This window comes from Plectropomus leopardus, chromosome 6 (assembly GCF_026936395.1).
Source record: "Plectropomus leopardus strain MGB_pleo_1.0 chromosome 6, ASM2693639v1, whole genome shotgun sequence".
NCBI lineage: Eukaryota > Metazoa > Chordata > Actinopteri > Perciformes > Serranidae > Plectropomus > Plectropomus leopardus.
The window spans coordinates 19,980,502-19,997,567 of record NC_142181.1 but is presented as its reverse complement, the minus strand read 5'-3'; the positions used below and the strand labels follow the sequence as shown (position 1 = coordinate 19,997,567).

General features: G+C 41.2%; 1 protein-coding gene across 2 annotated transcripts in view; it reads right to left on the bottom strand.

The window, feature by feature from the left end:
- Positions 1-17,066, bottom strand: part of dscaml1 (Down syndrome cell adhesion molecule like 1) — a 147,693-nt gene that overhangs the window by 48,045 nt on the left and 82,582 nt on the right. For both annotated transcript variants that reach the window (XR_015776816.1, XM_088078955.1), the window contains exons 8-18: positions 14,492-14,634; positions 14,184-14,313; positions 12,204-12,482; positions 10,504-10,632; positions 9,600-9,779; positions 7,937-8,142; positions 6,078-6,174; positions 5,774-5,902; positions 5,299-5,466; positions 4,947-5,017; positions 4,500-4,740 (exon numbers count right to left, since the gene is read on the bottom strand). Coding sequence is in view for 1 of the 2 variants with exons in the window: in XM_088078955.1 (XP_087935081.1) it covers positions 4,500-4,740; positions 4,947-5,017; positions 5,299-5,466; positions 5,774-5,902; positions 6,078-6,174; positions 7,937-8,142; positions 9,600-9,779; positions 10,504-10,632; positions 12,204-12,482; positions 14,184-14,313; positions 14,492-14,634 (1,773 nt within the window). In the remaining variant the exon portion in view is untranslated. The remainder of the gene's footprint in view (positions 1-4,499; positions 4,741-4,946; positions 5,018-5,298; positions 5,467-5,773; positions 5,903-6,077; positions 6,175-7,936; positions 8,143-9,599; positions 9,780-10,503; positions 10,633-12,203; positions 12,483-14,183; positions 14,314-14,491; positions 14,635-17,066) is intronic.

Below are 17,066 nucleotides of genomic sequence, written 5' to 3'. Positions count from 1 at the left end.
TTGTTGAAAACTTTACCCTAATGTCCCCTTTTAAGAAGTATTTTACTGCTGTAAAGATGGCCTTATCATACAACTGGGCTGACTATACAGATGCAAATACTTGGTGAAATTGGTGCAGCATGACATCTTAAAAAAAAAAAAAAAAAGGAGGAAAAGGGCATTGGCATTTGTTTTTGCTCGTCAGACAGAAAACCTACAACAACCAGAATGCACTGCACTGTACCGGACTAATAAAGGCTCCCACTGGTGGATGGCATAATGTCAGTTTGGCAGTTTTTCCACAGGAAACAATTCTGTGGGTGGCTGGTAACACACTTATTTAACAATTAAAGGGTGAAATAGGCATGCAATAATAATATCTTGGCATGTATTTGATAAGCACTGCTTAATTTTACAGCTTGTTCTCTATATTTTTAGCCTTATTTTTTACAATACAGGAAACAATATGGCGCCCAATTCCTGTTTGCTCTAATACAAAGCTAGTTAAAATGAGCAAAATCTGCAAAAATCTGTGTGTTTAAAAAACAAAAGAATCTGTGATTGGTGGTCGAGCACACAGTCAGTAGGGTTTAAGAGGTTATTAGTTGTGTAAAATATAAATTTTTCTTACGTTACAGCAAAGGCTGCCATTGTCTTCTCAAAATTAGGACTGCATTGGCTGATAAATAAATAAATGGATAAATAAATTAACAAATAAATACACCCTCTCTGAAACCCTAAATTTCCATATCAAACCTGAAGCCAGTAAACAGGCTAGCGATAGATAAAAAGCTCATGACATGCATCCAGCCTGATGTATAGGCCCATTTCTACAACCACCGTCTCTCTTTCTCTGTACAAGCCTCCCTCTGTCCCCGCCAGCCCAGGTGTCTTTTCTATTGGCTACCACTGACCATTAGTCTTTCAGGCTTTGAATAACGCACACTGTTGAAGATGAACAGAAGTCAACTTGTGAGAGGAGGGTGCAGGAAGAGAGGAAGAGAGGCGAGTGAAAGACAGAGAGCAATGAAAGAGAGAGATTGGGCCAAGTCCACCAGGGAATTTCTCTGCAGCTGGTGAAGGGAGAGGAGGTGGGGAGGAGGACGAAGGAAGGGAGGGAGAGGAGAAAGGAGGATTAGAAAACCGAAAACAGGGTTTTGCATGAATAAACCTTTAGGCTAAATAATTAGAAGGCAACAAAACACAGCCCAGTTCCTCCCTTCCCAGTCAGACCTTTACGAGAAGAGAAATAAAGATTAAAAGAGAATGTGGACAAAAAGGTGAGCTGGTTTGAGTGACTCCAAACTTTCAGCAGTTGGGCTTATGTAGGGTTAAAAGGACAAAGGAAGGTGGGTAAATGACGGATGAAGAAAGCACATCAAGGTTGTTGATGTGTAAAATAACCTATTATATAAATAAGTGCATAATTTGGGGAGTAAAAAAAAGATACAGGAACATAATGAAAGGCAGTTTTGGACTGGGGCTACAGAGAGGAGGAGATGGGGGTGAAGGGCAGAGGAAGAAGGGAGGAAGGGAGGAAGAGAGTTAAAAGCAAGGGGAGCAAGGGAAGGGCAGAAAAAGATGAAAAGAGGGAGCAGAGAGACAATGCGCTCAGCTGTGGATAATTACAGCAGGAAGCAGCAGAGGGAACAAGAGAGAGAGAGACAGACACAGAGACAAGCTAATTATAATTATTTTTAGTATGCTTGTTGTTATCACTATTATCATAATGGCCATCAATATCACTGTCGCCACGGTGACAGCCATAGGGAAGAACTGGAGGGCTCTGTCTACTCTGGACCAATGGGGCTCAGCCAACTGTTCACTGGGTGGACAAGTATGTATGTGACGTGTGTGTGTGTGTGTGTGTGTGTGTGTGTGTGTGTGTGTGTGTGTGTGTGTGTGTGTGTGTGTGTGTGTGGGTAGGTGTGTGTGTGTGTGTGTGTGTGTGTGTGTGTGTGTGTGTGTGTGTGTGTGTGTGTGTGTGTGTCTGTGTGTCTGTGTGTCTGTGTGTAGGTAGGTGTGTGTGTGCGTGTGTGTGTTTGTTTCCACAGAGAGAAAAACTAGGAAAAGCAATTGTGGATGAAGTGTGATAGAGATTTAGAGAGGTGGCATGTGTTGATACAGAACATGAATTGGTCGAATTAGCTGTAGCTAAACACTAATGAACAAAGAGCACATGACGAATAATTTGAAGTCAGCTTGAGAGAATATGATGATATAAACATGGAATTGAGTATCTTTTTTTATTTTAAAGATGCATTTATTGATGTGCTTACTCTAAAAAATTGAAATTTATTTGGTCAAATAAATGAGTGAATTGTAAGTATTTTGTCCTCCTTGGCTTGAAGACTTGAGATGTACAAACTTTTTAATTTTTGGAAAAAGCTCACTGCTTTTTTGGATTTAGTTCTCCACTAAGAATGTAATTGTTGAAGCACAACCTCTTTTTCTAAATACAGTGCATTTATTGGTGTGTTGTTAACATGTCACCTTCCTCTGTGGTCAAGTCCATTAATGCTAGAGAAAATATGGCTTTTAAAGAAAATAATAAAAGGAAAAAGCTGCATTGCCTCATAAATTAGAGCCTCTGGAAGTCTGATACACAAACTAAATGCAGTCCAGTGATCTAATCTCTTATTGCCTTTCGACCAGCCCCTTCCATCAATCCCTCAAGACTTCCTTCAGCCTCACACACATTTTTGCATTTTCATATTTTTGAGAGTAATTGGATTTGTGATCACTTATGTTTAGAAAAACAAACAAAAACAAAACTCTTTTGATTAAAAATATAGATCTAAGAAGTTACTCCTGTCAGTCCTTCCACGAAGGAGTTTGTGGATGTTTTTGGCCCTTTATCTTTTAGTCAAAGGCATACTTTGGTACTGTGGACTACAGTTTTTAACAGTATCTCTATCAGACACTTACATTTAATGTTTAAGACAATTTTTAAGTATGTTTAAGACTGATTTTTGGACATCTCCTTCTTATTCATGCATCACAGGTAAATATAAAAGTAAATAGTTATTGTATTTGGTTGGTCCTGTGCAGAGTTGGTTAAAGTGAGTTAGCTTCATCTTCATTTTGCCAAGTACAAAGTAAAAACTGTATAAGGTTCAGTGGTAGGTTTAAGGATACATTTGAACTTCTATGCAGAAGAGCTTGATGGATAATTAAATATTAATCAAAATTAAATAAAATGTTTTGTCAATTAACAAATTCAGAATTAAGACTACTTAGTTAATTTTAGGGCCAAATATTTATGAAATTGTATTTAAGACATATTCAGACATTTTAAGAACTTACAAAGACCCTGTGTAAACAGTAACACCAGTGAAAGTGAAAGCCAACCCTTGCTTTGTCTGCTTGGCTTTTTGCCTCGCTATCTTTACACTTTTTCGGTGCTGTGTGCAATTTTTGGATGTCTTCCGGTCTGGCACCTAGATGCTCCCTTTTATAAAACCTCAACTGCACACTGTGTCCAGTAACAACCCAAACATAGCAAAATAAGAAGAAAATAAGAAATTGCCGGCAGAGGGCTGGATCTCTGCAGTTATATACACCATCACACACTTCTAGTGGGTCATAAGTGGTTATTGAGAGGGATAACTTTTCTACAAGACTATAAATTGAATTTGATTTGATATCATGCTAAAGGTTTTCTATGTGTAAACATGATATCAAATCAAATTCAATGAAATTTGGTATAAGGTGACTGGAAAGGTTTTGTTCAGGATAGAGGTATGTAATCCAGGAAGAATGAACTTTTTTTTTAAAAAAAAACCTTAAGATTGCAAGACTTGGAGCTATTGAACATTTTTGTGCATTTTTAATAGTACTGTGCTTACCAAAACAGAGTAAAAATCTAGCACATGTATGCACATTTTATGTGTACTCGCAGCTGGATGCAGTTTTATAAAATGTCTAAACATTGTTGAGGATTGTGCAACCTAGGATGGGGCTTCTGCTCCACAAGTGCTTTTGTAGTTCATTCATTCATTAATTTATTTATTCATTCGTTTAGCCAAACTACCCCATAGCCATAAATGAGCATGGCAGTATCTTTGCATGTCTCACTCTACACAGATCACTTAATCCTCTCTGCAGCAATGCTGAATGTGTCCTGCATCTATGAGACTATGTGTGTCCTTGATATTTGTGAAAAGCAATTGGATGCCAGCAGCCAGCACTCATTCTAGTTGAAAGAAGAGAAAGAATGTAGTAATTTTACGTTACAAAGCATGGCATGATTTGGCATGGATCAGACAGCCAGACAGCAAAAAGAACAATGGCAACAGTAAAAGTGCAGTAAGTGTAAATCAAAGCCAAAGCAGACAGGGTAATATTTCACAGGTATGACAATTTACTCTTTCACTGTATTTAATGAATCATGCTGTTTAACCTGTTTCCCTTTTTGCTGCTGGTCAGTAAAATACCCCATTTACACTCAGAAACACACCAAGGGGCAATAAATTCCTTTATATACATGTTGAGATGTGTGTTGTTTATCAAGTCCTTACCATCTTCCAGTGTTGTAGCATTGATCTCGGAGCTGGAGGGCCCTGTGCCGGCTCTGTTGAACGCCTGGACAACCACACCATATTGGGCAAACTTCTTCAGGTTGTCTAGGGTGTAGACCTCACTGTCTCCGGTGGCCTTCATCTCCACAATGCTATACTGGCCGTTACTGCCTGGGCCATTCTCCCTGTAACCGATCTGGTAACCACGGATCACCCCGTTCTGCAGCTCCTTCCTGGGAGCCTGGGAAAACAGAAACATTGTACTGACATAATGTATTCCTGTTCACAAAGTACATGACCATTCACCCACCTGCACAAACAAAATGCACAGAAAAGGAATCAGGACAAGTAGCAAAAACTTGATTGGGTGAGATAAGTCAAATGTTACACAAATAATCTTTAAGGAAGAAGATTGCTGGTCAGAAGGCAGACAATGTAATACTTTACCTTCCACGTGACCCTGATACTCTGAGAGGTCACTGGCTGCAGGATTACCTCCATAGGAGGACCATCAGGCTCTGCAGAGAGTCAGAGGGGTTGAGGCAGAGGCATTTTACTACTGTCAAAAAACATTATGAGGCTTTTTTTTGTTTCAAGTCAGTCTTGTGGCCCTAAAATATTCTTATCTACAACTTTCAAAGATGTTTTTTTTTTTTCTTTCATTGAAACAGAGTTTCAATACAAAATTCTTATCAAGGACAGATGTCGGTGGCAACACAGTTGCATTGACTAAGAGCTACTGTTGCAAGCATAAGTGAAATATTAGCTCATATTAGTGCAGTGTTGACAAGATACTTACGTGCTTCCTCTGTGCTGATGGTGAGTTCCTTACTGGCCTCACTTTTGCCTATCGAATTGTAAGAGTACATGCGGATGCTGTACACAGAGGCAGGGTGAAGGTCCACTATGTTGGCCTGATTGTTGGTGGGGGAGATGTTTCGAGTGGCGTGCTTCAGCTCCCAAGTGTCTTTCAAAAAAAAAAGAGGAGATTTTTGACTTACAGAGTTTGTCACCATTTTTCCCACTTCAAGAAAAAGATTATTTATGTGGGAATGTGTATTTTTTCACTCTTACACAATATGAAGTCTTATTTTTTCCCTCTATAATCTTACCACAGAAAAGTCCTGTAAAATGCTTGTATTTTGTCTGTGACAGTCATTTACAATATATTCTGCAGTGTTTTAAATAATAAAAAAAGGGGGCAACTGCTCAGTGGAGTATAACATTTTTCTATCTTCATTTTCTGTAAAATGAAGTATACACTCTTCACATACCTGTCTTGTTTTTATACTCAATATCGTAGGAGGTAATGACACTGTTTCCATCAAATCTTTGCGTCCAGCGGAGATTCATACTGCGATCTTTCACTTCCCGCACCTCCAACTCTGGAGGGTCTGGAGGCTCTAAGGATTTAAAATTGAGGGATGGAAAAAAGGGAGGAAGACAAAATAAAGGAAGAGAAGGCAGCACCAAAAGTGAGACAGTTCTGGTTGCAAAAAAGGAAGAGCAGGACTGTGTAGCTTTTATCAATATAAAGAGCAGATGGTACGGTACGTGCATTTGTACAGGAGTGGTTACCTTGCACAGTGAGCTGGATAAGGCCTCGTCCTTCTCCATAAGAGTTGATGGCATGACAGGAGAAAAAAACTGAATCCTCACGCTCTGCTGGCTTTAGCTGTAGGGAGAAAGGTAGAAAGAGAAATGACATGGAGACAAACAACTCTATCTTTGTGCGGGAAAACTGTGTGAAGCACAGCTTTGTGATGGGCAAGAGGCCAGGTAAGAGTTTTTCCTCTACTGTGCATATCTGGTACTTAGGTGACTCATAGCCCTTGCCCATACACACTTGCTGGCTTGGCTTGCCTTGGCAGGGATTTGCATCTCCAAACAACAGGACTACCTGCTTAAAGGTGTCTTTAATTGATGACGGGCTTGTGCTTTGAATCAACAAAACGTTTTTCTGCCTGCCCTGCTGGTGTTTTTGTGGTCAGCAACTTTCTTGTACTGTTGTTTTTTAAAATTTGTTCTTGGCACTACATGAAAAGTTGCCAGATGCTAATCTCCTCCTGCTTGCTTACAATGTTTAGAGAGCATAGGTGTGGTGCTGTTAGAATGCGCCAAAATGACACTCCACCACTTTTCTTATCCAAGTAAGAAAATATTTGCAGTTACATAAGCCACTTAAAATTCAAATGCATTTTTTAAGTGCTTGAAGATCCAATCTTCACTTAAGCCTATGTCATACAGGAGACCCAATAAAAACAAATGGAGTGGTCGAAGTTGCCATATTCACTTCTGACAATTTCTTTATTTGGGATGCATTTTATTTTAACTTATTGCTGAATCATTACGGAAAGTTGACACTGAATAATAATGACAAAGCCCATGTGATGTCACCACAACAAGCTTGGAGGCAGTCGAGGGCATTGACAATGGAGATGGTCTATCTCGAGCATGACTCTGTGTGTTTAAACTGGTAATCAAAATGCAAATCAATATGGCATGGTTTGACTCGGCACGGCCAAAAGTGCCAATGGAAAAGCCCTAGCACAGTAAACTTAATAGGGAGGAGAGGTGCAATAGGGGGAATGTTACCTGTCCAGTGGTGACACACCTCTGTGCTATTTTTGTCACTTTAGTTGACAAAGGTGTTTCCTCAAAGCCCTCAGGTATGGAAATGATAAATCAGTAACGCACTCCAAAACCTTTTTCTACTTCTGCACTCGGGTGCCAACAAACCAACTGGATGATGACGACACACAGTTGACTCAGCTCCTCTTGAAATCACTGAGCTCCTTGCTGAGAGGGTGACCCTTTCTGAGTATCATCATCTGAAAGCAGTGCATCACCATGTGCATCATCTCCATCTGTACTATGGTACATATGACTGAAATTTTCTAGTTTTTAGATGCAGTAGAGGTAAACCTGTGGCTGCCATGACCAACATGTTGTGGTGGAGCAGAATCATGACATTCTGACCTTCGGTATGTCCAGAAATGTGTGTTTAATTTTAATTTAATTCATAAAGAGACATCATCCTTTTTTGTATGTTAGGCTGCCGTATCCCAACTCTGGATGTCCAAGAAATGAATATTAGTTTGCTCCCAGGATATGTTTGTCAGGACTCCATAACAAAATACGATGATGTTGCTTGGAGAACACCAATGTATTAGGCAGGTCATGGCTGTTATCATCCTTAAACAACCTCTAATACACAATCACGATATTTGACACTGTCTTATCTCACTGTGATTTCACATAATTCAAGCAACAGAAATAAACTACAATGTGCTCTTTGCTACCTTGACTCATTAAAACAGAGCTCCAACAAACAAAAGAGAACAGCAAAAGCTATCCACATGTCGAGTAAGAGTCGTAAAGATATTGCTGTCTGATTTAATCAATTAGATGCTCTATCATATATAAGAGCTTCTTACCTTGAGCGTAGACAACACCTCATCTGTCTTCTCATTTGGACTGGTGGTAATGGAGTATCGGGGGTTGCGGTCAGGGTCAATGACCGTGTCACCTCTCTCCCAGCGGATGATGATGGGCCATTCTCCCCTGGCTGTGCAGTTCAGCTCCTTCAAGTGACCCTTCTTAGCCATGGTAGTGTTGGGGTGACTGGTGATCATTGCTGGGACTGGAAGGAGAAGGAGAATGGAGTTTAAGGACAATTTAGATGATGAGGGGGAAATTAGATGACAGAGGCAGATAAAGAGGAAGAAGGGGGAGGAAAAGATGGAGTAAGTGTATAATTAGGTATTAAGTATTAGGTAATAAGGGGGGGTTTAAGTGGAAAGAGAGGACGCAGAGAAAGAGCGGAGAGGAGAAGGGTAGGACAGTCGAAAGTTAAAAAGGTGGAGTTCAGAGTAGCCAAGTTCCATTGCAGCAGAGTAATGAAGAGCTATGGTCAATGAGGTAAAGTCAATAAACCTCCTCTCTCATTCTCCAATAGTTAACACGCAGGTCTCAGTGAATGAAGAGGCGAAAGAGATACACTCTACCTTACATGTACACTCACAATCTTCTCTGGCCACCACACACACTGACACACAATACCGATCTGAGGAGGATTCTGCTGTTTTGTTTTCATCACTTATTCATCTCACCCTCCCTCTTTTCCCCTTTTCCTCCCTCTCCGCTGAGCAAAACAGACAGAATTGAGGGAGGCAGAGGAGAGGAACGGTTCAATCAATAACACTAACACCAGCAGGAGCAAGAGAGCAAGAGGGAGAGAGACAGAGAGAGCGGGGAATCCTGTGATAACAGAACATGGTGAAACTAGTGGTTGTATTTAAGTGAAGCTGGTTATATGTGTTCTTTGTGTGCAAGTGTCAAAAGAAGACAGATATGAAGTGTTAACATCTCTTCTCAGGGTATAGCTGTTTTGTAAGGTCACAGTGCTGTATACTGCAAAGTACATTGCCCTCTTGACTTGCCAGCAATCTGTGTGTGTGTGTGTGTGTGTGTGTGTGTGTGTGTGTGTGTGTGTGTGTGTGTGTGTGTATTTTTTCCCCATGCATGTTCAAATTGCATTACATAGGGTGTTACTGACAGCGAGGGCAGGATGAGAGAGATTGATTGCAGATAATGATTAAGCTCAAAGTGTTTTTGATTGTCTGTAGACAGATCCCAAGAGTCAAAAGATCAATCGCTTAGTTGCTCGCTTTCTCACTGCCTGTCACACACCCATAAACACGCACACACACGCACACATACGCACACACACACACACACACACACACACACACACGCACACACACGCACACACGCACACACGCACACACACACACACACAGACACAGACACACACACACACACCCTTCTCTCGCTCACTGTTCTTTATTGTTTCACTCTTGCCTCCATGGTCACCTTTGCTCCACCAATTCATCAGTGTGCATGTATGTGTGTGAGCTCATGCCCACAGAGCGCAGGGAGAGTAGTGAGAGCTGGCTCATTGGTTTGACACAGTTAGCGAGTGTGTGCATGAAGACCGATAGAGAGCACTGGAGCATCCCAGATGGCCACACTGGAGTCATCTATGCCATGGAAAACTCATAAACTGCTACATTAGCCTGTGCGAGTTTGTATACTCACTTTTAACGGTGAGGACCATGCTCTTGCTGATGTCTGAGCCCACACCATTGGAGGCCTGACAGAGGTAGAAGCCACGATCCTCTTCCAGGACATGTCTGATGAGCAGAGAGCCGTTACTCATGATCTGGATACGGCCCGTCAGAGGCACTGGGTGGTACTGCTGCGGATTCCCTATTCCCGCTGGGCAGAAAGAGACAGAGAAGATTATAATGAACTGAACATTATAAGATTTACCATGGACAGCATGAACCTATGAATATGCCAATATGCCAAGAAAAGCTGACAGTAGGCAGGTTTCCACTACAGATTTGCATGAAACTTAAGCAATATTTTCAAAATGTCAATAAAACACAATTTTGCGATGACATTCAAAGAAGCATGGCGATGGATGTTCAAAGCAATAACAGGTTTATTTCTATTGCAGTCACCGCACTAGCCGTCATTATTTCCAATCAAAGGCGACATAGGTGTGTTATATAAGCAATAATGGAAAGGCAAGCCCCTTATACGTGGGAGTGTCCATGTATGAGGGATTTCTGGGAAGTGATAGTCCACGATTTCAAAGAGAAATTGTGGATTCAAAACTTCCGGATGATCTGCTCAACTTTTGAAGGGAGCCAGTTCCTATTGACAAGAGCCTAACCAAAGCATCATGTGACCTATAAAGCCAGAAAAGTGTTTTCCTTTGCAGTTTTGTGAATTATGGCTTTTTAGAATTGGCAGAAATACCATCTCATGCAAGCCTAAACTTTTTTTGCAGATTAATGGGAGTTTTTTTCGAAATTGTTTTCATTAGCTGTATTTGATATTTGCAATTTTAATTTGTGCAATTTGATGGTTAATGGAAACCTGCAGAGAGACAAGTCACAGTACACAGATAAAGAAGGAAACATGGGTGATGTACCTAGTGCACCTTTGGCATGCTTCCACATGACCTTAGGAGGAGGGTAACCATCTACTGAACAGTTTAGGATCCCAGCCTTCCCATAGATCCCATCCTGATTGTTGGGCTGAACCACAAACCGAGGAGGCACTGAGGGAAGAAGGACACAAGAAAGAAGTGAATAAAAAAAACACAGAAATGTAATTTGTTGATTTCTACTACGGAATCATTACAAATGTTTCCTGCCGCTCAAGTAAACAATGGTTAAATTAGAAACCTTTTCAACAATAAGGCTTTAACACTACATTTAAACTATTATTGTGACATATTATATAAATTATATGTATATATATACAAATGGCTGACAAATAAAAAAAAAACCAACAACAACATTAAGTGTCTCTTTGCTGTGTTCACATGGAATCAGGTGGATGGTGGACCCTAAATCATTTTAGTGGCCAAGAGCAAGTTGAGAAAATTAGGTGAGGCCAGCAGAGAACAGTAGACGGCAGCAGTAGATAGCATTGCTGTTGAAGTTAAAAACTGTACTTTTTTGCTGTCCTCCATGACAGAATTTGGAACCAGATGTTACATACTCTCTTGCACAAGGACAAAATAGTGGGCAATCTGGACCATTAATGACATTATAGGAGTCATTTAATTTTATTTTATATATTTTATTAAATTAATCATCACTTTTGATTTTGCTGTCCTGCCATTCTGTTGGACTGTTTGTTTTTCCTGTGCTTTGCAGACGGTGTTGTCCATTCTGAAATTTCACTGACTTCTCCACATTATAGAAATCAGTAAAACATTTGACGTTGAAGTATTTAAGATAACACTAAGCTACGCTTTCTATATGCCAGTACAACAAACTCTTCCCGGTACTCACTTCTCCAACTGTCACCAGCGTTTCCATCATTTTCTTCCTGCAACAAGTCACCTCTTGCAAGATTTCATAACAAGACCTCTCCTTGAGCGAGACTTGGTCACAATAACAAATAAACTAGCAAATGGTAAGGAAAAATGTCTCATTTTCTCTGTAGTTCTTTTCATTATGTTGTCAGACACTTACGACAATCTTAGCCTCTCAGTGGCAAAACCAAGCACTTTGGTGGATGTAAATTGATGGAGCACAAGTGCCCATAGGGGTTCCATTGCAGTCTGTTTTGCCCCTGTGGCTGCACAACTGTTCCCCAATACTGGTGATACTTCATTGGTCACTCAGACACAAAAAAACGCAAGAAGACTCTATTTAGGTTGAACAATATCAAAGTTCCCCTTTAAAGTGCCATGAAATTGTACACCACTGCTGATTTTACATGTCTAAGCATGAGTCACAGGAAACAATCCAAAGCTAGTTATACTGTATAGCTTTGGAGTCTGAGTCTGAGTAATTTATTCAATCATTCAGCTTCGCAGAAAGTCTGTAACAACCTGGAGGTCGCAGAATTTGAAAGACGTTGAGGTGCATTATGGGAAGTGAATGAATCAGTGAATCATCATCCCAGAATAGCAGGGAATAAAAGTAAGGACATATCAGCCTTTGCACCCTTAGTTTTGACCGTGTGTTTTTAAATCTTCTAAATGACCCAACTATGTTGAAATGCAATACTGAAACACTGCAGTGCTATTTTAAGATAATCCCCTTCTGAACCCTTTGACCCTTCTAAAACTTCACTTTCATATTCTCCATCTTCTCTCACTCCTTCTTTCCTTACCTGTTACTGTGAGCTGCCTCTCCGTGCTGACAGTGGCAGCATCATTGCTGGCGATGCAGGTGTAGTTGCCATTATGTTTGAGCGACACCTTGGATATCTGGAGAGAGCTCATGAACTCCTTTGTGTCAATGGTGATGCCCGAGGAGGGCACAATCTCCTGCCCGTCCTTGCGCCATGTGATGCGTATGGGCATGTCTCCAGACGACACCACACAGGCGATGTACATCAATTTGCCGATGGAAGTTGGTGGAAAGTCAAATGGCTGGATCAGTGGAGGAACTGAGAGGGGTAGGGAGGATGAAAGAGTGAGCAAAAGAGCAAGTGAAGGAAGGAGAGTGATAGGGTGCAAGATGTGCAGAGAGGGGAAGAGCGAGTAAATAGAAATGTAGTAGGGACAGTAATTGAGGGGAAAATAGTGAAATGAGATAAAAGGAGATAAGTAAAAGGAGATAGAGCAGGCAGATCAAGTCGTGGAAAATATAGTGGGGGAGAGAAAAAGGCAAGGACAGGCAACAGGGTGAAATAAAGGGTAGACAGAGAGAAGAGAGAATAAGGCAAAGAGGGAATGGAAATAAAGAAAAAAAGATGAATGAAAACAGTTAGAGGGTTGTTTAAATGAGTGGGGTGAGAAAGAGGTGAAGACAGAGATTTGAGGCAGATATGAATAAGTGAAGGATAGAGAAAAGAGAAAGTCAGATGTAAAGACAGGGAGAATATGGGTAGACACAGATTTGAAGATTCGGGGGCATCGAAAGGACATGAGGTGGGAGAGTGAGTGATGTAAAGGAAGAACAGGTGGAGGGAGAAACGTACAGAGGAGGGAGACATAAAGACAGAGTGAAATTTTCTTTACAGGGCATGGTTCAGAATCTGTCATTTTCACCAGACTAATTGATAAACTAATGGTCCATCTGTATGTCTGATTTTCTGAGTCTCTTATAACCCTGGATCCCCAAAGCTTTCAAAACATCACAACCTGGCCTACTAGCCCACTACCCACTCTGCAGACGCCTGTGCCCCCTACCAGTTCCTCCACTCCACCCCACCCTGCCCTGCTAAAGCCAGCCCATAATAGCTGCTCTAATTAGAGCCCCATCCGCAGGGGGAAGAACGGTGTTGCTATGGAGAGCGGCGGAGGTGATGGTGGTGGTTTGGAGTAGGGGAGGAGGGGAGGGTGGTGGTGATGGTGGAGGGTTACAGCTGAGACATCTGGGGGATTTAATCTGGGCCTCGTTAAAATTCATCTAATTAAATCAGAGACATGACGAGCACACATTCATACAAGCACATACCTACACCCACACGCAGCAAATGCACACACACACACGTGCAGAAAAGTGCTAAGAAGACAATCGAGTGCCATAAATTTCACACATCTGCTAATGTCAAGTCGAAATGCACACACAACCCGAACCCACACTCGACAACTTGCTAAAACAAACATGTCATGGTTTCACAGACCAGAGCAAAATAACATACAAGGTGACGTACAGAATATATACGGGACACTCACTCTGTTATGCACACACCTATGTGCATGTGTATGGCATGCACACACACAAATCGTATACAATAGCACTCTTGCTCTATGTAATTGCTGAGTGGTTGGGAGTACGCACCAGGCCACTCCGCCCCTTAATCAGGGGTTATTAGAGGCAATACATACAGCTTTCTTCTTTCCTCTCCCTCTGTTTCACTCACACCCTTCTGCTCATAACCAGTCTTAGTCGCTCTCTTTCCCTCTCACAATCACCCTCTTTTACATTCATATTTTTTTAACTGCATTTTCAGTATGGCCCCACAAAACACACCTAGACTGAGAACTACAACTCAGTTTATCATTTTACTTACAGTACATTCAGCTCATGGGGAAACCTCCAAAAAATTTTAGCAACATCTATGTGACTGTCCATGGTGCTCATGTGTAAAAACCTTTGAAATACAGTTATTACTTTTAAAACAATCAACCCTGTGACTGACCTTTGACAGTGACATAGACAGTCTGTGTGATAAAGAGCTGTGGTTGGATGAGCACGCTGCAGACGTAGGCCCCCTCGTCCATCCCCTTCTGAACATCGCTGAGCTTCAGAGTCCCGTTCTCATACACCACCTGAACAGACAACAGCAATGTTACCCTCAGAGATGGTAAATAAGAACAAACTGATCTTTGACTAACACTATATAACTATATAACTATATCCTGTCTTTTCATGCTGTGCAGTGCTATACAGAAAATAAGTTCTGATACATTTTTTTCTTTTAGCAGAAATTCAGAAATCAATTTCCACCTGGCGATGATTGTCAGGTAGCAGAAGCCCCTCCTTGTACCAGTTGATTGAGTAATAAGGGTACCCAATCACACGGCAGTTTATGAAAGAGTTTCTTCCTGCCACTGCAGTGATGTTCTTCATAGGTCGAATCCTCGGTGGACCTACAGGAAAGACAGAGAGAGACAGAGAGAAAGACAGAGATAGAGAAGTGGATGGATAGGAAGACAGAGAGATGGGTTGAGCAGAAAAAGAAAAGAGAGGGAAAAAAGATTAGCTGATGGTGTCAGGAGCGGGTCATGGAATTTTAGAAATAAACGGAAGGGGGGATAGGGAGGGGAGTTGGGAAGTAGGAAAGGGACAGAAGAGGAAAAAAGCATGTATAGTGGAAGGGGAAGAGAAAGAGGTTAGAGTGTCTTGCCTTAATGTTAAAAAGCAGCTTCAATTCTTCTTTTTCTGGAGGAGTACCGGGACACTCCTGCACAATTTTTGTTTTCAGTAGAAAATCTGTGTAGTCTATCCAGGAAACATGTGGATCTTATGGAATTTTAAGTCTAGAGAAAGGCAGTTACTCAGCTGTTTATTGAGCTACCTTTATAAGATGGTAACTAAAAATAAGCTTTATCAATGCCCTTTGAAGTTACATAGTTTCACATTTAGGCAGGAAGGAACAAATAGAGTGTGAAAATGTTATAGATCACGCTCCTGTTTTCTGCCAGTTCACATTGTTTCCCAGAGTAACACAAACCAAATACAGGAATATAGGAATGCCAGACTTCAGAGCAGCAGCGACAGTGTTATTGTTTACAGGTCAGATTGGATTAGCTATGGCGAATTCATTTAATGTTAGTGACATTTAAACAAACCAGCATTTAATATAACCGACAACACAACTAGTCTAAAAAGAGTGCACGAGAGAGGAAAGTGAAACCGATAAGGAAAACTACTGTGACACTTAATTTAATTTTGTACTTCATAAGCCCAATATTAGCAGCGTTACATGTTTTCATCTACACATTTTCATTCTGTATTATGACAAAAGTCTCCTACACCTGCAACATTGGTATTGGGTGCTGCACAGGCCAGTCATTAGGATTAATGGACAAAAAAAATCCTAAATTGTTCCCCTAATCCACACCCACTCTAGTACCACAGTGGTGCATAAAGCTTTGCTTGGGCTCCCCCTGAGCTTTTGGGCAGGGTCATTTGTACCTATTGACCCTAACCTGGCCCTGGTGCTGCAGGAACTACAGGATCCTAGTTCTGTTGAGGACTTTGAATGCTAAAGTTGCATTGCTTTTGCAATGTTAGGTTAATTCAACAACCAAAAAATTAAGTATTTGCGTCCATATGTGTGCAATGCATTTTTTATTCAGTGTAGGGCATGGATAAATTGCTATGCATTTCCAGTATTTGCACAGGTTAACAAATACGTTGTTTTCTTTTTCGTTTTAACTAATGAACATTTGCTCTGTCAACATTTATGCTGTGAACTCTACGAAGGTCATGCAACACCAGCTAAAGTATTTTGAGAGGCAATAAGACTGAGAAATACTGACCACGATAGGTATTTCGAAGTCTACCATGAACAAAATACATGTAAATGATGTCCCAAAAAATACAAATATATGACAAAAATAAAGCTTGACTGCCACAATATGTTGGTCATGTATCATTGCTAAAAGACAGAAACTGAGGGCTGTGGGCCAGCAGGCAGACAGACGGTAAGACGGACACAAAATGTGTTCAGAATTACTGGAAGACACTGGGAGCTATCACTCAATCATCTGGCACTTCTTCTCTGACCTTCTCACTATTGTTCGTCTTGTATCTTTGTTTTTGTCTCTCCTTCCAGCCCTACTACCCCCGCTTCTCTCTCTCTCCTCCCTTTCTCAGCGTGTGCTGAGCTTTGAAGTCACAGCTCTGACGAGTGAAAGATGTATTATTCAGTAGCATCGTCGCACAGACACACACTCAGACACACACAAACACATATACAGTATACACGTGCATGTGTGTTCAGCTGTCTGCACGGCTGGGTATTTTTGCTGTTGGCCTCTCGCTGAATGGGATAAGTTGAGTGTATGTGATTTTAGTGAGTGGGTAAGTGTACTAGTATGTTACTGTTTTTTCATGTGTGGCTATATGTGTGTATTGGTTGTATATGTTGCATACAGGGCTGAAGCTCTCTGGCAGTGGGGCTCATTCTCACTCCAATGATTGTTCTGGCACATCTCCTTAAAGCAGACTCACATGTCACAACTGCACTTCTTACTGAAGGATGGAGGAATAAAAGAGAGAGAGAGAGAGAGAGAGAGAGAGAGAGAGAGAGAGAGAGAGAGAGAGAGAGAGAGACAGCCCTGTCCATCGGTGTCACTCCTCATCCTTGTCTTCTCCGACGACAGTGACATCACCAGTCCTGTCACCAGAGTTCACCATCACTCCCCCACCAGACACAGGCAATCCTCCCTCCTCAATCCTCTTCTCTCATTTCTTTCTCATATTCTCTCTCTTCCCTCCATCTCTGGCCATCTGTTTCTTTCTTCTCTAAAGTTTCTTCATCCATTTGTCCCATAATTCCCTTAATCTTTCTTCC